Source organism: Schistocerca nitens, chromosome 4 (assembly GCF_023898315.1).
Source record: "Schistocerca nitens isolate TAMUIC-IGC-003100 chromosome 4, iqSchNite1.1, whole genome shotgun sequence".
NCBI classification, from domain to species: Eukaryota; Metazoa; Arthropoda; class Insecta; order Orthoptera; family Acrididae; genus Schistocerca; species Schistocerca nitens.
In genome coordinates, this window is record NC_064617.1 from 173,469,924 (window position 1) to 173,495,327 (window position 25,404).

The 25,404-nt window shown below is 39.2% G+C and overlaps 1 protein-coding gene across 1 annotated transcript in view; it reads left to right on the plus strand.

The window, feature by feature from the left end:
* The window catches only part of LOC126252006 (probable helicase with zinc finger domain), a 157,804-nt gene that overhangs the window by 11,714 nt on the left and 120,686 nt on the right, over window positions 1-25,404 (plus strand). The window contains exons 2-4 of the mRNA XM_049952790.1: window positions 7,076-7,442; window positions 23,421-23,618; window positions 23,799-24,351. Of these exons, the coding sequence (XP_049808747.1) occupies window positions 7,076-7,442; window positions 23,421-23,618; window positions 23,799-24,351 (1,118 nt within the window). The remainder of the gene's footprint in view (window positions 1-7,075; window positions 7,443-23,420; window positions 23,619-23,798; window positions 24,352-25,404) is intronic.

Genomic DNA, 25,404 nt, shown 5'->3' on the forward strand with positions numbered 1-25,404 from the left:
GTGTGTGTGTTGTGGTCTTCAGTCCTGAGACTGGTTTGATGCAGCTCTCCATGCTGCTCTATCCTGTGCAAGCTTCTTCATCTCCCAGTACCTACTGCAACCTACATCCTTCTGAATCTGCTTAGTGTATTCATCTCTTGGTCTCCCTCTACGATTTTTACCCTCCACGCTGCCCTCCAATGCTAAATTTGTGATCCCTTGATGCCTCAAAACATGTCCTACCAACCGATCCCTTCTTCTAGTCAAGTTGTGCCACAAACTTCTCTTCTCCCCAATCCTATTCAATACCTCCTCATTAGTTACGTGATCTACCCACCTTATCTTCAGCATTCTTCTGTAGCACCACATTTCAAAAGCTTCTATTCTCTTCTTGTCCAAACTGGTTATCGTCCATGTTTCACTTCCATACATGGCTACACTCCATACAAATACTTTCAGAAACGACTTCCTGACACTTAAATCTATACTCGATGTTAACAAATTTCTCTTCTTCAGAAACGATTTCCTTGCCATTGCCAGTCTACATTTTATATCCTCTCTACTTCGACCATCATCAGTTATTTTACTCCCTAAATGGCAAAACTCCTTTACTACTTTAAGTTGTCTCATTTCCTAATCTAATCCCCTCAGCATCACCCGATTTAATTTGACTACATTCCATTATCCTCGTTTTGCTTTTGTTGATGTTCATCTTATATTCTCCTTTCAAGACACTGTCCATTCCGTTCAACTGCTCTTCCAAGTCCTTTGCTGTCTCTGACAGAATTACAGTGTCATCGGCGAACCTCAAAGTTTTTACTTCTTCTCCATGAATTTTAATACCTACTCTGAATTTTTCTTTTGTTTCATTTACTGCTTGCTCAATATACATATTGAATAACATCGGGGAGAGGCTACAACCCAGTCTCACTCCCTTCCCAACCACTGCTTCCCTTTCATGCCCCTCGACATTTACTGCTTGCTCAATATACAGATTGAATAACATCGGGGAGAGGCTACAACCCAGTCTCACTCCCTTCCCAACCACTGCTTCCCTTTCATGCCCCTCGACATTTACTGCTTGCTCAATATACAGATTGAATAACATCGGGGAGAGGCTACAACCCAGTCTCACTCCCTTCCCAACCACTGCTTCCCTTTCATGCCCCTCGACTCTTATAACTGCCATATGGTTTCTGTACAAATTGTAAATAGCCTTTCGCTCCCTGTATTTTACCCCTGCCACCTTTAGAATGTGAAAGAGAGTATTCCAGTCAACATTGTCAAAAGCTTTCTCTAAGTCTACAAATGCTAGAAACGTAGGTTTGCCTTTTCTTAATCTTTCTTCTAAGATAAGTCATAAGGTTAGTATTGCCTCACGTGTTTCAACATTTCTACGGAATCCAAACTGATCTTCCCCGAGGTCCGCTTCTATCAGTTTTTCCATTCGTCTGTAAAGAATTCGCATTAGTATTTTGCAGCTGTGACTTATTAAACTGATAGTTCGGTAATTTTCACATCTGTCAACACCTGCTTTCTTTGGGATTGGAATTATTATATTCTTCTTGAAGTCTGAGGGTATTTCACCTGTCTCATACATCTTCCTCACCAGATGGTAGAGTTTTGTCAGGACTGGCTCTCCCAAGGCCGTCAGTAGTTCTAATGGAATGTTGTCTACTCCCGGGGCTTGTTTCGACTCAGGTCTTTCAGTGCTCTGTCAAACTCTTCACGCAGTATCGTATCTCCCATTTCATCTTCATCTACATGCTCTTCCATTTCCATAATATTGTCCTCAAGTACATCGCCCTTGTATAAACCCTCTATATACCGTACTCCTTCCACCTTTCTGCCTTCCCTTCTTTGCTTAGAACTGGGTTGCCATCTGAGCTCTTGATATTCATACAAGTGGTTCTCTTCTCTCCAAAGTTCCTGTAGGCAGTATCTATCTTACCCCTAGTGAGACAAGCCTCTACATCCTTACATTTGTCCTCTAGCCATCCCTGCTTAGCCATTTTGCACTTCCTGTCGATCTAATTTTTGAGACGTTTGTATTCCTTTTGCCTGCTTCATTTACTGCATTTTTATATTTTCTCCTTTCATCAATTAAATTCAATATTTCTTCTGTTACCCAAGGAATTCTATTAGCCCTCGTCTTTTTACCTACTTGATCGTCTGCTGCTTTCACTACTTCATCCCTCAGAGCTACCCATTCTTCTTCTACTGTATTTCTTTCCCCCATTCCTGTCAATTGTTCCCTTATGCTCTCCCTGAAACTCTGTACAACCTGTGGTTCTTTCAGTTTGTCCAGATCCCATCTGCTTATATTCCCACCTTTTTGCAGTTTCTTCAGTTTCAATCTGCAGATCATAACCAAGAGATTGTGGTCAGAATCCATATCTGCCCCTGGAAATGTCTTACAATTTAAAACCTGGTTCCTAAATCTCTGTCTTACCATTATATAATCTATCTGATATCTTTTAGTATCTCCAGGATTCTTCCAGGTATACAACCTTCTTTTATGATTCTTGAACCAAGTGTTAGCTATGATTAAGTTATGCTCTGTGCAAAATTCTACAAGGCGGCTTCCTCTTTCATTTCTTCCCCCCCAATCCATATTCACCTACTATGTTTCCTTCTCTCCCTTTTCCTACTGACGAATTCCAGTCACCCATGACTATTAAATTTTCATCTCCCTTCACTACCTGAATAATTTCTTTTATCTCGTCATACATTTCATCAATTTCTTCATCATCTGCAGAGCTAGTTGGCATTATAAACTTGTACTTCTGTAGTAGGCATGGGCTTTGTGTCTATCTTGGCCACAATAATGCGTTCACTATGCTGTTTGTAGTAGCTAACCCGCACTCCTATTTTTTTATTCATTATTAAACCTACTCCTGCATTACCTCTATTTGATTTTGTATTTATAACCCTGTAATCACCTGACCAAAAGTCTTGTTCCTCCTGCCACTGAACTTCACTAATTCAATTACAAAATTGATTTTGTAATCACTGAAATAACACCCACATGCCTCTCAGTTCATGAAATGTCATTTCATTTCTTCCTTCCCACATGGGTGCTTCCCTTATTTTTTGTCAGACAGTGTAGTTTATGGGCAGTCCATAGAAAATTACCATAACCACTAGCTCCTGTGGCATTTACCGTGCAGTTATCTCTATCCTCAGCATATAGCCAGTCAGAGAGTTTGGCAAAAAAACTTTGACGTATAGTGTTTATCTGGTTCATCATTCAATTTGTACTGTGTGCCAGACCAAGATTTGAACCCGGATTTCTGCAATTCGTTGGCTGTGTGCCATCAGTTATACTGTCAAAGCATAACTCGTAGACCAGTTCAAATTTTCAGCTCGTCACAGGTTACTTTTCTTACCTTAATTCATTATTAAATATATTCAAGAAACGAAGGAGAGATGAAATTCAGACAATATAGAAAGAATCAAAATTTAAAAAATGTATTCTTATCATTCTAATTACAAAGAATATTTTTCATTGTTGAACTGCGATATTCAAATCATACATATATATACTCCATACATGTATATTCTCCACAAACTGCTGAACTGTTCTTAGCAGATGGTATATTGTACCAGTGCTAGTAGCTTTTGCTCCTTTTCTATTTGCTTGTGGACAGAACGGAGAAAGGACAGTTCTAGATAGTTTTTTTTTTTTTATTTGAAAGGTAATTCCTTTATGATTACAAAGAAATCCTCCATTTGGATTTATCTGTCAAAGTTCTTTTACTATAGTGTTCTGAACTTCTTTAAAATTTATGGAAAGTTTTTTTATCAAAAATGCCAGTCCATATTTTTTTTCTTTTTTTTCTGTTGATTAATGCCTTATAGTTCTACATTCCCTGAAAAGGAGAGCTTCCACTTTTATGTTGAACAGGTCTTATGAAAAATTGAAATTTTTGCCATACATAAAACATGTTTTATCATAACATAACAGGCTCATAAAAATCAAAACCTAGCCTTATTTAACATGACTTTAGTTTTGAAAGATGAGTGAGAGACTCATTTTTCAAGCATTTTAAATGGTTCCAAAATGTATTTGAAAGATTCAAAGGCATAAAGGTTTCAATTTATACAACTTCTGTGCATTCTGTTTTGTACTGAAAAATGCCAGTCAATGTCTTAAAAATGTGTTCCCCTGCTTCAGTATCTTCCATTGAGATAGTGAAGCCTTCCTGTTGAACCAATAGGAACTGGAACACTTACAATCTTCAAAACATTGTGAACAGGAAATGAGCACTGATGACATTGCTGCTGTCCTTCAGCGGGAAACCTATATCCAGCAGCTGGTCCATGTGGTAGCATAAAGTTCACTACAATTTCATTTAACTCATAACTGGAGTCTATAATCTCTGCATACACCAGTCACAGTCATACACACACACACACACAACAAACCTCCCCCTTATCAGGTTGTAAAGCTGAATATTATCATGCTGTTTCTGAGGAGTTGGCCGAACAAACAAAATTTCTTCTTTCTTGCCATTTAAAGTGCATGCAATATGAGTTTGCCCATCACTTTGAGTCCAAAGAGGTGTCTTCTGAATTGCTTTCACAGAAGTATTTTGTTTGGACTAGTCTTCTTTTTTCTGCTCATGGAATTCTTCGATTTCCTCTTTGGACAAAAGAATGGGGACACTGTGCATGTGTAAGTTTTCATGACTCTCGTAAAATTGTCAGCATTCTGAATCGCAGCTGTGTTTGGCCTGGAGAGATTGTTTTGTAGCATGGTGCTTCAGCAGGCCTCTTACACCATCACAAGGACTAACACCTACCTCTGTAGTTTACTGATTCAGGATATTTAATTCTTCCTCTTTTGATGCAAAATCTGCATCATCTGCACAATGGGAGGCTTCACCTTGTTCAGATACTATCATTGTTGTTATTCCGTCAAAACATTTAGAACCCAAAAAGTTTTCACTGGAAACATCTTCACTTTGAAACAGAGTCTTCAAATGAGAACTTCTTCCCAACATGAACAAAGTCTGTTGTTGTTTTTTGTCTTATATATCACTCTTCTATGGATATGCAAATAGTCAGCACATTTCACTCTCGTGTGGCCCCAGTCAGAAGACATTTCAAACAGTCCTTTTCACAAAACACCCTGCAACTGTGTCAACTGGCAAATTCCTCACGAAAACACAGAACTCACAGGATGGTCTCGGATTTCTTAGCAGCCTCGTCAGTAAACAAATTAGCACTGAACAATTACAATACAGAAACCCGCAATTAACTACAACGACAAAGAAACTGACAAGAAACTACAACAAAGTGTAAGAAATATCTGCGACAATGAAAGTGAAAAGAAGTAACTGCAACAAAGGAAGTGATAAGAAATAACTGAAACAAAGACAATAGAAATAAACATTGTAACAAAGTAATTAGTGAGAAACAACTTCAGTGGAGACATACATTACCCTTGAAAGTTAAAAAAAATGATTTTTTAAAAGAAAACCTGTCCAACTGAAAAGTGGAAGCTCTTCTTTACAGAGAATATAGTACTGCATGGTACTAATCAACAGAAAAAATCTAACTTTTCTCGATTGGCATTTTTGAAAAAAAAAATTTTTTTTCTGTAAATTATACATAAAAAAAACTAAAGGCAACAGTAAAAGAACTTTGACAGATGTGTCCAAAGGGAGGATACCATTGTAATCATAAAGCAATTATCTTTCAAATAAAAGAAAACTCTAACAAAATATCTAGAACTGTTACAGTCTCTACGCATACACACATTCAGAGTACCAGGTAGAAGAACTGGTGGAGCGCGTAAACACGTTCAGAGCACACAGGGACAGGTACAAAGGCTCATGCGTTAACACGTCCAGAGCAGTTAAAGGGTTAATGAGTAGGCTACAGGTGATTGGCTGTGGTCTTGGTGGAGGAACCATTCTGACATTGCCTGAATTGCTTTAGGAAAATCTAAATTGAAACACAGGGCATGGGCCTCCATCTCTTGAATCTGATGCCAGTGTCGTAACAAATGTAATACACGTTCAGTTTGATTTTAGACTGTGCTCTTATGCTGTCATGTACAGGAAAGAATGCACATGTAAACAACTCCAGATGACTTAAAACAGCACATCAAGGAAACTTACTGCTCTCTCATCCATAGGCAATTTAGAAAGCAAGTTGAGTTGTATATTCAGGAAAATGGGCATTCGTTTATCACCCCATGTAAATGTATGTCCCCCACCAGAACATCCATTCAAGCACAGCCAATTATGTATGTACAGCATGGTGTATCTACCCCCAAAATTTTGAATATTCACAGTTCTAATGTTTTGTTTAAAAAATTAGAACTCATTACTGTAACACTTAAGAAAATAACTAAATAAACCATGATCACAACTCCACAGAGTGAGTAACATTTTCTAGATTCACTCTAACTAAATAAATATTCCTTGCGCTTATTATTTTGTAAGTTACAGAGGACACCACCTTTTCTGAGACACCCTATATGCAGAAGAGATTATGGAAATCAGTTATGGAGAGTAAAAGCAAAAGAAAATATGCTAAACAGTATCTGCTTGTTGGCTGTGTGCATCAGTGTGTTTGCAATAGATTTGCAAAAATGTAAAATCCTGAGCAAACGTCAACCATGCATTTTATTCTTCATCATTGTCTAAAATGAACATGCACTCAGTGTCTAATGAGAACCTTTTTGATGACACAAAATATTTTCTGCTCCTCCTTACCTTCTTCTTCTTCTTCTTCTTCTTCTTCTTCTTCTTGAACTATAAACAGTTTTACAAGGGGAGACTGCCACTCACAGTGTTGAGAGTAGACAAGCACATAAACTAAGTTTGTTTGACTGCTTTAGCCATTGAACTTTTATTACACACAGACACCCACACACACACACACACACACACACACACACACACTATTTGGCATGGGTGTGGAGAATAATGTCATTTGTGTGCCTCTCTCATGCTTAGTGCTGTTTGTTTATCAGAATAAAAAAAAAACTTTAAATAACAAAATATTTCTTTTTGGTATCTTATTTTTCAACAGCTGCTCAAAACCATTAAAATTAAGGTTTTTGTTGTTTTTTATGTCTTAGTGCCCTCGGCAGTCAATAAAGAAAACAGCAATGACCAGAAAACGGCTTGTAGTTATTGCTGTCTCAATTTCCCTGATCGAGCTGCACTGCGTGCTCATTGCCAGACACCTGCACATCAAACGGTTATCATGTCAGATGAAGGGAGAGACTGGCAGTTTCGCCCACCCCCACGTGGTTTTACAGCTGATACTTATAGTTTATGTGAAAGTGGCACACACTGCCGCTACGGTAACCAGTGTGTGGAAGCTCATTCTGCCGATGAACTGGCTGAATGGCGGGAGCGGTTTGAATATCGACGGATGAAGATACAACGAGCCTGTGAGAAGGAACTTTTTGGAAAATCATATACAGAGCAATTACTCGAGAGGTATGATGTCCTGAATTAATGTAGTTCATATGTATTTCTTTGTTTATAAATTTTTTCTGTGTGCTTTATCATGGCAGTTTTATGCTGCAAAATATCATAGGAGTCTATTTTTGTAAGCTGAATCATGACCTTCTTTTGCATGTTTCTGTATGAGAGAAGAAATCGTGTCATTTGTCACAGGTTTCTATCAGTAGAGTGAAGATACTTGTGTTTTATTTCTTAACTGAGAAACGTCTGCACATATTAGCAATGTTGGATACTGATTGATTATACTTCTTCAGCTGTGACACTTCAAACTACTTTCTTTCTGTGCTATTGTGTGGGTTTATTGCCATTATTTAATTGTTTAATGCAGTGTACCCAAAAATTTAAAACCAAATGGATTGGCAGTTCTTTGTTAGTCAATGAATGTTCTGCACAGTAAGCTCACAAAAACTTGATTTCAACTTATTTCTTCATACAGGCCTTTCTTTATGAAGCCTAGTATGACTTGACAAAATAGCTGAATATGAAATTAAAATTTTGATAACATATCAAATTAATCTGGATAATTTCAATATGCAAGTTGTGAAATTTGTATCTCTCTGGTTACCATTTTTGTGTTGATCTACTGACAGACTATTTCTTCTTAAGATACATGATCCTTTCTTTACACTTAGTGTGCAACTACAACAAAGTTTAGAGCAGTGATCACAACAGTGGAGACACTATTGTACTACCGGACACAAAACAGTTATGTCATTTTTTTTAAATATTCCAGAGTGTGTGCAGCAGTTAAGTTACATTGGATGAGTCCAAAGGACCACCAGTAATATTTGGTAAGTTAGTGGGTCATCTTTGATGGGAAACTAATTTTGTTTATGTTTAAGCGAGTTTCTACAGGTAATCAGACTGTCGCTATGTCTCCCAATTCTTTTCCTGCATCCACTGCATTGTCCACTTGCTTTATCCACTCTTTCTGCAACCTTATCTGTATTTTAAAATGTGGATTACATACAAAAAGCTTCTCTTCCCACAGCCTCTATTAAAGTGGATCCAAATAATCAAGCACGTAACATATTGGGTCTGCCATTTCCTCTAAAACTGGCTTCTTCCCCTGTTTCGAATTCTACCTTTTAATTTCACTATTGGTGATTCTCTTTAATTGTAACACTCCATTATTTCTCAAAGTACCTTTATTGTGTTAAATTTCTACATTTTATGCACAGTGTTTTTATTTTCATATGACATTACAGGGATACACTTCTTGACAGCACAGTGTATTGCGTTTCTTATTCAACTGAGAAAGACAATGCTATATTTAAGATACTGGACTCGCATTTAGGAGGATGAGAATTAAAGTCTGTGCTCTGATATTTAGGTTTAGGTTTCTCAGTGTTTCCTTTAATCGATTAAGGGGAATTGGAACGCCCTATCCCGACAGTGTTAAATTTAGTGACTTGGCTTCCCTGTATTTCAGGAACCACTGTAGCCATTGGCATGAAACTTCTACAGGACATTAAACTGTATGTTCTGAGTCTACTGAACTACAATAATTGTGTTTCAGCCACTGCTTTCGGAAATACAATATTTTAATTATACATATCATTATGATCTTCTTTTAGTTCAGTAGTCTCAGGATATGTATGTTATTACTCCCTGAAAATTTGAATACTGTACTCAAAGTGGTTTCTGAGATTTCGAGAAAAATGCAACAGAAGATGTAAATTTTCAGGAACGGCTTCTAAAGTTTCAGGAGACTGTAACTCACTTAATATATGCTTAATTTTTTTTAGTCACTCGGAAGCACCCTGCACCATACTGTATATCATCCTCTTGACCTTTTTTTCTTCTTCCTGGACTCCTTAATGGCCAACTGTGCTGCATACTCTGCTCTATCAATGCAAACCTTATCCATCCGTTCAAGTTCTCTGATGCAGTTTGCTGTAGGATTAATTCCCATATGCTGTAGCACTTTCACACCACCAATGTTGCCATCATTAAAAGCAATAACAGCATCACTGAACCCCCACTTTAGTGTCTTCATTCCAACAAAAACATTTTTTGGTAAGGGAGTCCATATAAGATTAATGAACGACTCATTGGGATTTTGAGTCTGACCTTGCACACACTTCATCAGTAATTTAGGATTTGCCAGGTCTCTGTAAATGAGTTTTATGATATCCATGACTGCTGCTGGGATGGAATGTTTATGGCTGTATGAACTGTTTGAGTACTGGGCATTGCGATAATTGCACCATGAATCTTGTTCGGGAGGGCAAAGGTGGTGTACTTATTTTTCATCAGTTGACAGAATGTGGAAGAAGTTAGCCCATATTGCCTGCTTTATTTTCAACAAATCCTCAGTATTAGTTCTAATGGTCATCCCACAATACTGCTGGAATTCATCAATCATTTTGTCTGTCAGCATGCCTCTTATGGTTTTACCATCAGAAAGTCTCTTCTCTCTCAAACTTTTTTCTATTTCCTCAGGTTGGTGCCCATCCTCTTCTGGGCATGACCAACACATTCCAGTTTTGTGACAACCTTCTCACCATAAGGCTGAGTGGCTACTACATTCCCCCCTTCCATTCACAGATCGACTAAAATTTTCAGTAGCTGCAGAGGCCTCCATACCACCACTTGTTCCTTCATAATTTGTGTCACAGATATGCCCTTCTTCATTCCCTGATTTACACTTATAACAGTGTTTGGTTAAAATCTGGAAATCTATTACCTTTCCAGAATCCACACAAACACTACTGGTATGTCAGTCATACCATCATTTATTTCAACAACTTCATTTGCAGCACCATTCATTGGCTCACATGCAACAGATTCCACAGCAGCTCCAATAAATCCTGCATACTTGTCCATTTTACAAGGTGGGTGTGGCATATTCATCACGGCACACATGGTTTCTGCTGCAGTGTGTCCTTTGCCAATGGCTCTCAATCATTAAAACCACCTAACATTTAGGCTACTTCAAAATAATTATCTTTACACTAATCAGAATTCCAAAATGAATGAGTATATTTACAACTGGCACAATTAATGATAAGTTTCCTGCCTAGTCCATTTGATACCTCAGTTTTCATGTAAACTAACTGTCCATCCACATATTTTACAACACACACATTCATCTAACAACCTTGTTAGGATGTATAAATCTATCAGAATATAACCTAACCTACCATTTATATCACTTTCATTTTGAAAAAACTGTCTATCACAACGCTTTTTTAATCTTTGAAGCACTAATGGGTGTTTCTCTAGAGACTGATGAGTTTGCCTGTATTTCATTGTCTGTAACTTCACACGCCACATGTTGAACACAGTGTTTCCATTTATACGAAAATATATTACCATGAAACCTGTGTTTCTTGAAAACTCTTCATTTTGGCGCCATACTTTACTTTTTGAGAGATTTACCAATCTATTCGTCACTTTTCCTCGGAAAAGTGTTAGCACTTCGACATACAATGAGTGTTTACACTATGAAACGATATGATACTGTTTTTGATAGTGCTACCAATACAAACACGTAATTTAACCGTTATAACACAGTAATCCACAGCCTTCTATATAAAAAGTTACAGATTTTATTAGATCTTGAAGTAATCCACATAAAAATTTTAACATTTTCAACTGGTGCAGAATTATATTTAAAAAATAAATAAATAAAATACTTCCCATGTGAGTTTATAAGTGATATATATCATTTATATTTGGAAAATTGCAAAATTTATCATTATATTTGGGAAATTGCAAATTTTGTAATGAGATAAAAATCCGAAAATGTGAAAAAAAAATGTTTTCCATTCTAACTACCCTTAAGATGACTGTTAAGATGACACTCTTGAAAAAGAGGTGAATGCTTTTGTTCCCTCTCTTTGTCTGTTACGAACTTGTGCTCCATCACCAATGGCCAGATTATTGATAATGTGGTAAAAACTTTACTTTACTTGTTTCATGCCTTATTTTATGTATTCTGTGCCTTCCTGAAATAACTATATTGCATTAGGTATTGGTTGATAAGTTGTGAATATTCTTAATTTTGCTTTGTGTATACTAGCACCCAAAGTTAGTGTTTGCTGTTATGTCTCAATTACGAGCAGATGACACACATTCCATGTTGCAGATCCATATGAAATAAAATGCCAGTAGCTTAGACACAAGTCTCTAATTACTAAACAATATGTAGAGCAAATTGAGATAATAATATAGTGTTATGAAAATCTACAGAATACTGAACAACAAAGTGGATGTAGGATAAGGAAACCTAAATTTGTTTCTACTTGGAAGGACCTTAATAAGAAGCAACACAACAAAAGTCCTGTCTCAGGGTAATTGTAAGATGACATTTATGTACACTTTCATGGAGCATTTGCAGTCATGGAAATTTATGGCTAGTTGGCAGTTGATAGAGTAGAAAAATGTTCTCTCAGAACAATCCTAGGCATTTGCTATATCCTTTCTTCCAGATGTGCTGTTTCAGCCTGGCTGCATTTCCTACACCCTGCCCCTCCCTCCCTATCCTTGCTCCTTCCCCACTGTCTCCTCCTTCCCCCCTCTTGGTGTTCTGATTTATGTCGTCCTGGCTATTGACCTAGTTCCCTGTATTGCTTGTAATTTTGTTCCTCCTGCCTCTTCTTTCATCCTTTTTGGCGTTTAGGTCCCCACTTCAGATTTGACCTCCATTTCTAAATTTTCTGTTTTTAGGGTGACCAATTGAACTCCCTTCCTAGTGTCTGCGGTATGGCTTTCTCTCTCCCCCCCTTTCCTTCTTCTTTTCCTTCCCCACCATAGTCTCCTCCCAACCTGCTAGATCACCAGCACTTGTAGCCAGTCTGTGCAGTGGGGCTGTTATATACCCATCTGGCTGAGCCTCATGACACCACAGGGATCACACTACTGATACCAGAGCAGTTCGTTCCCCATGTATGCCAGGGTGTGGTTGCTTGTCTTCCTGGAGCATCGGAATTTCTGGCAATGGCCGCCATGCCAGGCAATTCTTGCTGTGGCTGTATGGCGCCCATGGTGAGAGCCCCTGATTGGAGTTGGTTGTATCAGGACGGATGCTTGGTGCATGAAGTGTATAAAGCTGCAAAAATCTGACTGTTCTCAAGTGGCCATCCCTACAAATGGTGCTGGATCATTGAATGCTGCTTCATGTGACCCAGCTGCCTTCACTTTCCTGTCTACACCCTGGGAGGAGGGCCAGGCTCACTGTCTTGGGATGAAACACTTTCCCTGCTACCTTGCCTGCACTAGGACGGAGGGGGACACATTCACCACCATTAAGCCATTGTTTTATGTGGAGTTGAGGACAAGTTTGGTGAATTGGAGTATCTCAGTAGGATGCAGTTGTGCTCCCTGTTGATCAAAGCTTCTTCTGCCACCCAATCTGCAGCTCTTCTTGCATATGATTGTGTTGGTAATGTTCCAGTGTCTGTTGCTCTTCATCTGTCTCTGAATGTGGTCCAGGGAGTGATTTTTCATAGGGACCTCATTCTGCAAACTGATGATGAACTCTGGGCTAATCTGGAGCAATGCGGCGTTCAGTGTGGCAGAAGGGTTGTAAAGGTAACTGCACGAAACTTGAGCCTTCATTCTGGCTTTCGAGGGAAATAACCTCCCAGAGAATGCCAAGGTTATGTGCCACAGATGTGATGCAAATCCATATGTCCCACCACCCATGAGGTGCTTTCGGTGCTTGCATTTTGGGCATATGTTTTCCCTCTGTACAGCGGACCCTTTGTGTGGTGTCTGGGGACACCCAATCCATGAGGGAAGCCCCTTTGTTCCGCCACCCGTGTGTGTCAGTTGTCATGACCGCCACTCTCCAAACTCACCAGATTGCCCTGCTTACAAGAAAGAAAAGAAGATCCAAGAGTACAAGTCCCTGGATTGCCTATCTTATGCTGACACTTGCCAAAAGTATGATTGACTCCATGGAGTGTTGCTCTCAACTTTTGCCTGTTACATCCTTTCCCCTTCTACCTCTTCCTTACCTCAGCTCCATCCCCTTCTCCCCTCCACTTCCCCCTCCCCATCCCTTGCAGTTCCCAGGACCTCCCCCCCTCCCCATCTCTGGGAGCCACTCCCCCTCCCTCACCAAAGAAGTGCGCCCCTTCTTCGGCACCTGCCAGTGTGATGGGGCTCCCCTCCCCCTCAGGACCCCTCCCCTTGGCGTCTCTCAGGCTGAAAGCCTACTACCACAACTCACTGTGAGACACACCATATGTGTGTCCCAAGGTTGCCCACACTCTTTCGGTTCTGGATCTTGAAGATGCCTATTCTCCCTCTGTGCCCGGCGCTCCTCCACCTCTGAAAGAGAAGAAGAAGCAACATAAGTCCCAGGAAAAGGCTCCTCCCTCCTCCAGTGTCCCTAGAGGTGCCATCTTCCCCCTTGCAACCTGAGTCTGAAATTTTATTTATGGATGTCACCCAGTCCTTGTCTGTGACAAACAATGGCTGAGTGACATGACCTCTGACCTCTCCTCTGCTTCTTTATGTCTAATCTGGCCTCTCACCACGTGGTAATTCAGTGTAATTGCAACGGATACTATCATCACCTACTGGAAATACAATGCCTCCTTTCCTCCTATTCTGTGTTTGTCTTGTTCTTCAAGAAACGCACCTCTGTGATGACCACTCTCCAACATTTCATTGTTATTGGGCATTGTGTTGGAACCATGCTGGCTCCGAGATAGCATTTGGAGGAGTCTGCGCTTTGGTTCATGCTGATGTCTTTAGTGACTGGATCCCCCTTCGTACCAACCTGGAAACGATAGTGGGGGAAGCCAAGGCCATCCACACAAGTGCAGGAAAGGTTCTGCTGACATTCTTATTTGATCAAGATGGCCCCCTTCTGATTCACTTTCTGCAGCACAGGACAACAGTGAATGCCCAGCGTTACTCACAAACCTTGACCACCCTTTGCCAAGCGATCAAATCAAAACGACCAGGCAGTCTCACCTGTGGGGTCATTCTGCTCTACGACAATGTATAGCCTCATATGGCCAACACAGTCACGGCGTTCCTGCAGAAATTCAAATGGGAGGTTCTCGGTCACCTTCCATACAGTCTGCACCTCTCTCCCTGTGATTACACCATTTTTGGTCCCCGTAAAAAGGCGCTGAGGAGCAAACGAATCACCTCGGCCGACGACGTCCAGCTGTACATGCACAACTGGTTAACATCGCAGGCCCGGGAATTTTATGAGACAGCCATTCATCGCCTTGTGTCACAGTGAGACAAGTGTCTCAACAGCCAGGGTCAATACTTCTAACATACAGGTACGGTTTCTGCAATTATGCCTGCGGCTCTTTTCTTTTTGATTGCCCCTTATAGTTGTCCACGTCTGTAAGGCTGGGAAGAACCCAACATTTCTTGACAGCTATTGCCCGATTAGCCTGTACTTTGTACACTGCTTGAGAGGATGGTTAGCTTCCGATTTTGTTGGGTACATGAATTTCGGGGCATTTTGTCCCCATATCAATTTGGCTTCTGGACAGGACGATCTCCAACTGACCATTTTCTCAGATTTGAAACAGCAACCTGATGGGCTCTTACTAACCATCATCACCTTGTCGCGTTCTCCTTCAACCTCCATAAGGCATAAGACACAGTTTGACCCCGTCATCACACTCTTCCTCATAGTCATCAATGAGCTTGTAGCCTCTGTTGGGCATCTGGTTACTCCAGCATTGTATGCCAACAATTTTTGCATCTGGTGCAGCTCTCACTCAGTAGCATCTGCTGAGCACTGGCTCCAAAGTGTCATCCGACGGGCCTCTGCATGGGCTGTATGCTTTGGCTTTCAGTTTTCTCCCTCCAAAATTTGCGTTATGGTTTTTTGTAATTGACCCGTAGTACACCCCGATCCAGAACTTAATTAGGCGACCAGCTCCTAGATGTTTTAGCCAAGTTATGTTCCTTGGGCCTTATTTTGGATAAAAAGCTAATGTGGCCGCCCCATATTTGTCACCTGAAGACTATATGCATACGGAACCTTAATGCTCTCTGCCGTCTGGCCCTCACATAATGGGGTACAGACTGTGATGCTCTTCTCCAGCTTTACCGTGCTCTCGTCTTATCCAGACTAGATTATGGTAGTCAGGTTTATGGCTCAGTGGCTCCTTCCACTCTGAAAATACTTTACCCTGTTCACCATTATGCAGTACGTCTGGCTATTGGTACCTTTCGCATTAGCCCCATTGACATTCTCCTTGCAGAAGTGAGGATTCCCCATCTACGGATACAATGGAGCCAGCTCCTGGTTTCTTACGTGATTGCCATTCGACAATTCCCTGACCATCCCATGTACCCTGTCCTCTTCACAAACAAGGGATGTGTCCCTCCTGATAACTGCCCCTGGGTCTGTTGGGATCTCCATCACCACTCACTGGAATGCGCCCCATGTATTTCCTCCCTCACCCGCCTTGGACCTTAGGACCAGACTGTTCCAAGGTCCTAAGGTCTCTGTCGCACCTATAGCCTTCCGTTGTCTTGTACCTTCCATCCATGCAGAGCTCCAGGGTGATACCATCTTCTAGACTGACAGTTCTAAGATGGCAGATAAGGCAGGATACATCCATGCCTCCTACTGGCTTAGAATACCATTTATTGCCGGGATCATTAGTGTGCTCACAGCAGAGCTGCTAGCCATTAATGTGGCCCTACATTTTGTTACTCAGGCCTCCCTTCACAGTGTTTTAATATGTACAAACTCAATGAGCAGCCTGCAGGCAATCGACCGATCCTACTCTCGTCACCCTTTTGTCTCTGCTACCCATGTCCTTCTGTCTGTCCTTTGCTGTGCCGCCTGCTCAGTTGTCTTTCTCTGAGTACCAAGTCATGTGAGTATCCCAGGGAATGAACTGGCTGCACATTTGGCTAGAGAAGGAGATACTTAATCCCCATTCCCTTTCATGATTCCGGCTGTGGATATGTGGATCTACATAAAATCTCTCTTTGTCCAAAAATCGAATGACATCTGGTGCACTACTGCTATCAGGAATAAACTCCGCACAATCAAGGAGACTACTACGGTTTGGCACTCTTCCTTCTGCTCCTCTCAGAAGCCGTCCGCTGACTAATGCCATATATGCATTGGACATACCAGGCTGACCCAATATTTTCTTTCGTGTGTAGTCTTCGAGATTCCTTAATTTTAATATTAGCATGCAATTCACTTTCCTCTGTGAAAGTGGTTTTTATTTTCAGATATAAGATTTTGCTTTACTCCTGGAGCAGGGGCAGAGTGGTTGTGGTTGTGACTGCTCTTCGTGTTTTCTCGGTCCACTTCCCCGTGTTTTGTCTACCCATTTATGTCTTCTACTGTGTGTGTTTTAACATCTTTATTTCATAATTTGTCTTCTCTGACTGGATCCTTCCACTTTCAATCGAGCCTCTCTTTTCTGTGAGTAAACTTACAATCGCGAGACTGATGACCTCTCCGTCTGATCCCATAACCCCTCTCAATCAATCATTCAGTTACAGTGAACTTTGATTTTAAGTTCTATGATTTTATGTTCGTGATTCTACACCATAAACATGTAGCCCCTTTGAAAAACCCATAAGATCAGTGCTAAAAATTCCCTGATTTTACATTTCTTTCTAGTACAGTTTACCTCAGTTCTAACTTCTTACTTGACATCTTGCTTGACTTTGTCCTGTTTTCTTGCTACTGACGTTTGATGTGACTGAACGAGTTACAAGTGGCTCAAAAGACAGATGGTTCACACCATGGGTTGTTATGGAGTTATGGGAATATTTTAGGCCATTGTGAGGGTAGGGTCGTGAAAGAGGAAATGTTGCATTAATCTATGATCGGTGTTACCAATACAACTTGCAATACTTAACTTCACCACAGAATTATGATACAACTACTGCTTGGTTGCAGCGGTAATGGGAAAAAAAAGACAATCTATGCAAAGTGTTCCAGACCGAGCCAATACGTGATGAAGGGGGCAGCCACCACCTTTCCTTGTGCCACCTGTAACTTGGTCTTATCTTTTTGCATGTAATTCTGATGTAGTGTGTTCAGCAACAGTGTCAATCGTTTAAATTCAAACCCTGAGCCTCGAAGAATATGCTCAGTTATAATTGAGGAAATGTCGCCCATTTCCGTCTAGTGAACTCTTATTGGCTGGTGAATTGTTCAGTCACTCAATAGCCAGTGCAGTCACCACAGTATACTTGCCAACTGGATGTGTGGAGGGGGAGTGGCCCTTCAACAACGGGAGTAAAGGTAGGGGTGAAAGCATTTTGTGAAGTGCTGAAAATATACTTTTTGTGCAGATGATGATGTGCTATGATGGAGATGTCATATGGAAATAGAACAAGGGTTTTGCGATAGTACATTTTAAAGCCTTTCCTGTTCGTTTCACACCACACACTGCAGATCATAAAGATTGGCAGCAGAGATAGAGGGCATGAAGCAAAACTGTGGCACCTGAACTTTCTTTCAAATTTACATTTTACACAGTGTAGAAAAATTCATTGGACCGACTTCTAATAAGGTTGTAATGTCAGTTGGGGAAGTAAACTCATTTTTTCATGTCTCTGTTTCTCTCGTCAAGCCTAAAATAACACTTTAATGGTGGTGAGCATATGAAGTGCAGCTCATAAGAGAAGCATTAAGCAATAAAAGCAGTGGTGATAATAAAGTATGTCATTAAGCAGATGTCCACAGTTATAGTTTAACCACTTAGCTGATGTGATGTTTTTGGTTTAATTCTACACATTCATAAGTTTTTGCTTTTTTCTGGGTGAGCACAAAGGGCGATGTCTCAAAAAATGCGTGTTTTGAAATTATAATTTGTGGTCATAGCATGTCTAAAAATAGCTTGATTACCATTAACCCAGATACCAGTTTAAATTTTTTGATGAGTTTGTACTTGCTGTCACACATCTGTGATTTTTTAAGAACTGATGAAATTCATTACCACAAATTATTGTATTACAGTGCATTTAATTACCTTTACTTTCAGAGATTTTATACAAATTGTTGGAAATTATTGCGATTTTTAATCATATATGCCTATTACATGTGTTTTTTCTTATATTTTGAGGGGTTTTAATATTTTCCTTGATTGCCGCATTTTTCTCAAATTTGTGTTTTTAAGTCTGACGGCACGAAAATGTAAAACAGGGGTTCCACTGTATTTGTTTGTAACTCATGCTAATACATACCACATTTGTGCTATTCTTTACTGTAATCTGTCACGACAGTGTACATCAGTGTCAGGCATGTAATAAATGACAAAATAAATAAACACATGGGTAAAAAAACTTTGTTAAAATAACATATGAAACTCCGGTATGTTGATGCATGATTGTTACAGCTGCAAGCTTATCTATAGACTTAGAAGTTCACAAATTATGAGACATACGCGGCCGAGACTCTTGATCAGGATAGCATATTGCACTGTAATTCCAGAAAACATTGCAACTTTTAACCCTCGAGCATGTGCGCAGCTCTCTGTACACATGTAAAGAGTAGTTGGCTTTAGGTTGCCAAGGTAGACATGTGCAAGCATAATCACAGTTTAAACTTAGTTTAATTAAACAATGTTAAAATAAAGTTACATAATATGAGCCAAAGCATTGTCGTGTTTAACAATAATGAAATAAACTTTCATTACATCACTCTGTTGCCACACAGACAGGTGTTACTGAGGCAGTAATGACCCACTTGAACCATTAAATAGTGCAATTGCATCAGATCTGAGCCAACCACTTATTTGATTGCTAATTATCTCGCAGAAAACTGCCTATTATGGAATTGTGCTCCTAGCTCGTAATCTGGGTCATTTTCTTGCACAGACTGTAAATTTTTTCCTCATCTAGCTCACTTTATATTTTCTGTTCCTGCTGCTCACTTTGAGCAACAACATAATTTATCACTGTTTTAGCTGAAGCAATAATGAGGGAATATCAGCTTTCAATTGTGAAACAACAATGAAAATGTCCAAAACCACTTTATTTGTGGTTGGTGCTCTCTGGATCCAGGCATGCCCACTCGAGGGTTAAAGTCATTATGATTGAAAGCCACTGACTGACACTGTGTCACATGGCAGCAACTGTAAGCGTTAGTCATGGCTCAGCATAGCATATGGTTTTTGATGTGCTACAGTTTCACAAGTCTCTGCAGGATGGGCGTTCAATAGGAGCTGTTGTACAGAATCACTGACAAGTTCATTCCAGAACACATGATCATCTTTGTCAATTAGAAAAAGGTGCTGTGTACCTTTAGGACAAAACTTGGGTGCTCTACCACTAATCAGTAGTGAAAAGAGCAAATAAAGAATGATGCTGTTGCATGCCAACCAAAACAAAGACAGTCTGAACTCAACCACCAACAAGAGAAGTTATGTTGACCTTAATTTGGGCAAAGAAAGCATAACTGAGGAGCAGTATGTGTTGTAAGGGACTCCTGTCTCTAGTGCTTCACACTTGCACCTTTTGAAAAATTTTCTTTGGCTTGCAATCAAAGTAAACAATGTGGACTTTTATGCATTGCCCAGTATGGCCAGTGCAAATATTATGATGATCATATTACTTGTATTTGGTGTGGCTTCTGTGTAAACCTTACTTGCGAAACTCTTCCCCAATCAATTTCCATAGTTTTGGACCACTCTAAGAAGGGCTGGGTGGCAAGGAGTTCCGTTCTGAAAAGGAAGTATGCCATATGAAGTGCAAGTGCACTTTTTTCCTATGGGCTCTCAAGCACTTTATTAGTATTTGCAAACTTGCATTGAATGTGATGGAAATTATGATGAAAAAGGTACTGCTTTCTGCCATTTATGTACAGCAGAGAACATGTAAAATAATATTATCATTTTGGTTTTTATTTGATTCGCACTTGGTATCTGACAGTGTTGATTTATTTGAATGCGTTGTTAGAGAAGACAAGCACATAAACATAAAACAAAAATAGTTAAAGTAATATCATTGCTCCATGCTACAGATGCAACAACGGAAAAGTGGTGCACCTTTAAAATATTTCACTGAGGTATATGCACCTGTAAACAGTACTACCAAGATATCCAACATATCACAAGAAGTTGAAAACCCCTAAGTTTGTGCTCAGGCGGCATTCTTGCAGTTTTACTATGGAGGAATACCATTTTTATTACATGGATTGTCATGATAGCCTAAAGAAAATAAACAAATTGACTTAGAATGACAACACTGAGCCTCGGGAAACTAAAAGAACAAGAAAGAATGTTGTGTTTCTCTGATAATTTTTGAGGTAGTGACATGTTTCACTAAAAGAATCCAGCTCTGGAACATGACAAATGATTATTTTTCACATCAAGAAATGGTATTTCGTAATGCATATCAGTTGCATAAAAAATTAAAAAGGTGACAACAGTTTGATTGATTGCTGTCAGAATTGTCAGTTGAAAATATACAAATTCTAAAGTATTTTCTCGAACATACATTCGGAAATGAAAACAGAAATATGGAATGCACATGGTGTTAAAGGTATAAGATAGCAGATAAACTGAAAGAACAAAGGCTATGTTAGTGGTATCACTATTAGTTTCAGACTAAATTTTTGTGCTTGAATAACCACGGCTATTAGGTACGATTAAACAAGTGCACCTTGTTCGTCGATTTTTTGCAGATACTGAGAGAGTGTGGAAATCGTACATCTCAACAAGAACGAGAATGGTTGCGAGTCTTATTCTTGCAAATATCAGTGTGAATCACTTCTTTGTTTCATTTACTGTCCATACTTACAGTATGGAATTTTTGAAATTAATGTGCATAACTTTTAGAAACAGGAGCAGCTTTGTTTTGAAATTTGTTACAAACCAGTGGACCAACTTAAACAGAACCTGAATATTAAACCATCACTATGCAGTATGTTACAATTAGTCATACTGAATATGGCAGATGTATATTTGATTATTTTGAGCTCTTATTTGATAAAGATCATCTTTATATCAAAGGCTTCTGTGTCATTGAGGAACTCAGAACTTGCTTGGATGAAATTTGGGATACTGTAATAGGATCACAGTAATTGTTAGCATTTTAGAGCACAAAAAAATTGCAATTGTAGAGCGCTTTTGGATGACCATTTTATTTGTTATGATCTCAGGAGAGTGCTGCTTCAGAATCAAGCCTTTGTCTGCTACGAATCAGTTTGGTTTAATGATAAATGCCCATTGTGGATGTGAAGAAATGAGAAGTAACAGTAATACACTGTGGCTTTTTGTAGCGATACATAAGAGATTTAGCGGGTTGGTGATTATTTTCTCCTACGAACTTTGCTCTAAGTTACAAAACTTTATATAAATACAATTTAAAAATGGATTGTAACTGAGGCTGTCAGTGATAGTGAGAAGCAGCAAGAATATTAAAAATGTGATGATGATGCAGCAAATGTTAAAAGTGTTCAGTTGTTTTTCTATCATAGCATTATCCCTCTTCAATCATCTGATGACTTTCCTGGCAATGGAAAACAGTGGAAGCACTAGAAGGTTGCATTTTCTATTGCAGTTAGTGCCTGGGTGAGTTGAAATAAGACGAACAAAGCAAGAACAGAAAAAGATCTATAAATAAATGTCACACAGAATATAACAGTACATATTAAAATAGAATTCACTAGGATGCTGCCAATTACTTCCTGCTTCCAATCATTTTCTGCGTAGATCCATCAACTTCAGTGCTTTTGCCACAACTTCATTATGTTTTACTATTTGTTCCTAATACACCAGGAATTCCTTGTGGTGCTACATACATCAGTTTGTAGACATTTCTCCTTAACTAAATCAGATCTATGTTAAAACTGTGTAGTATATGTTGTACCATTAGTAATGAGTAACAACAAATGTTCTTCTTATTTCCTAAATTCTTCGTATCTCAGTCACGTAAGTCAGTCTTATCTTCTGCAGTGGTCTTCAAAAAGTCAAGATCCACAGATATTCGTGTGCATGACAGTTATTTGCTTTTCATTCACAACCATAGTCTTTTATTTCCTTTCAGGTGTGCTACATTCCCCTACAGAGAATGTGTTTGATGTTTTATTTATTCCTTGGCTTCTTAGGTTTACATCAAATAACAATTTTTGCTTATAACTTTTTTATTGTTTTTCACTACGCATTTCGGGAGTGCCTTTCCATCGGGTTACATTTATTTATTTCATAATTCCTTGTGACAAGATGTAGATTCAGAATGATCCTGCTATACTTTCATTTGACTTCTTGAATGGCCCTCACCAACCATGGTAGTGCAGTGGTTAGCATGCTGGGGTTGCATTTTGGGAGGGTGAAAGTTCAAATCTGTGTCCAGCCTTCCTGATTTAGGTTTTCCATTATTTCCCTAAATTGCTTAAGGCAAATGCCGGGATGGTTCCTTTGAAAGCGCACAGCCACTTTCATTCACCATCCTTCTCTAATTCAAGTTTGTGCTGAGTCTCTAATGACCTGTTGTCAATGAAATCATAATCTCCTCCCCCTTAAACGGCCCTCTAAATGCGTAGTGAAGAGCAAATAGGTATTTTTGATTGCATCTACTAATTTTCCTCTTACCAATTTGAAACAGCCTTAGCATTTAAATGCTTGGCGCTTTGTGGATGTTTTCATTGCAAAGCTCTAATAACTATAGCTGAAGTGACTGTGTACAATACTAAGTGTTTTCTGCTCATCAGTTGTGTCTTGCTCTGAAAAATCTGCTGGTCATCACTAACGTGCCTGACATCACCACCATGTGTTTTAACATCTTAATTTATTTGTATTTAAGCTTTAATAAGTAAAAAAAATATATGTTGCTGATGTCTGTGCATATGACCGTTTCGGATATTTTGTCGTAATTGTTTACATTGTTCTATGAAGGATATATTGAAAGTTTTGTAAGTAACATGAAATTCTTCAATTTTTACTTTTCTTAATTAACTAATTAAATATACAAAATTTCTGAAGGTGTGTTGCAGTACATATGTGATTATCACTTACATAGAAAATGATACTACTGTTTCAGGTGGATACAAGCGCCAAGCCCTGAGAAAGTTATGCGGGAAAAGTTGGAAGGAGTGGAAGATAGTTGTTCAGCAGATCTTATCACAACTATTTCATCAAAAGTTAGTCATAAAGAGTGGAAATTTGTGCTCCACACAAACCAAAGGCTCCATGTCATTGCCCTGCTGCAAGATGCCCACCGAAATCATTTCTCCATCAGGTTGGTGTCTCAAGTATACTTAAAACAGTAGCTATGTATGAAAAAATCCTAATCTCGTATAAAGCAGTTGATTTTATTATGCAGAAAATTTTTAGTGCTTTACTAGGAAATGTGCAAGGCATTTTTCATTTATTAATATGACATTTTCTTTCATAAAGTGTGCTTTTTATTTATTTTCAGGAATATTTCAACTAAGGAAAGAGATGGGAAGCAAGTTGGGGAGTGGGTACCCACAAATGATCAAGAATGGACGGCAGGGCCTTTGCCAGACAACAATGATTTTCAACAGCTGGAGCATACTATCATTATTGCGTTTACCACTGATATTTATGGCACATTTCGGCAGTCTGTTGTATTTGACCTAGGGGGTGAGCCAGTGTTGGTGCGCCATCTATGTGTTGATGTTGTACCAGTAACGGATGTTGATAGAGTACGTGAAGTAAGACACGAAATTGTACTGAAGTCTGCAGAGCGCTGGGATTCCAGCAATTCCACAATAATAAAATTTGAACATCCATCAGGAAATAATAATGATGAACATGATGACGGAGACAGTGTTCCTTCTGATGATGGTGAGCGTGAACGAGATTTATTGAGCGCATATCCTAGCCCTCGGGCTGATACGTTCACTATAACACAGTCAACATTAACGGAAAAGAAGTTAACACGAAACAATTACAGAGCACGCATGCATGAACTGCTGTGTGTCGAGGAAATGGCACGCTATGAGCAGGTTTGTCGTCAGTATTAATTTTAAAAAGGATTCTGTATTAGAATACTTTAAATACATTGTGCTGCTTTGAAACAACCTAATATACTGGTGAGCTGTTGTTACAATCTAGATCTTGGCAGGTCTTAGGAGCATGATATTAGTGTTAGATACTTTTATAAAAAAATATCAGTTATTTTTGCTTAGGGTTGTTTTGTTTTCTTTTTAATGTACAAAAGGAATGGAATGGCTCTACATTGCAGCTGAGAGTAGATAAGCAGTTTTCCAAACCTTCAAGATGAAAATTACACAAATGGAAAAGAATCTTAAACTGAGTACTGCGAGTTAAGGAATTAATGGTCTGACATGAATGATAAATTTCTGTTTGACATAAACAACTAGCACACTGTAGAAAAACTTGAACACTTAGTATCACTTTGTAGTGCTACCCTACTCTGTGTTTGTATTACAACATAATTCATTGACAGAACTGAACTCGAGGTTTAAAATCAATTTGCCTAATTACCTACACACATTGTTTATGATAAAGATGTAATTTCTGTTCCACCAGTAATCTCCATACTGTGTTCTTCATGGGAAGTTAATGGATGCCAATTGAAGAATCTTCTCCCACACAATCCAACACCAGCTCCTCAGATTTCTACTGTGTGAAAAGCTGGGTATTGAGTATCTTGGCCAGCTCAGTGTAGCTTAAATGACCAAGTTTCTTATAAGTTCTATCTGAGCACTATGCAATTATTGTTCTTGGGCCATTTCTATTTTGCCTTTTTTTTCCTTCTTCTTCTTCTTCACAGTCCAGTACACATTCTTCCTGTTTTCATGTCTGATCTGTGTTCAGTTTTTGACAGGCTCTCCACTGGGCCCTCTTACCACGAACACTGAGGCAGCTGTGATGAGTTTATCTTGTTAGTACCGGCTTGCTATCTGACCTCTTGATATTCATACAGCTCCTTCTCTTTTCTCCAGAGATTTCAAGCAGGCTTCTACACCTTTGTATTTCTCCTCTAGATATGCCTGCTTTGCCATTTTGCACTTTCTGTTGATCTCATTTCCTTG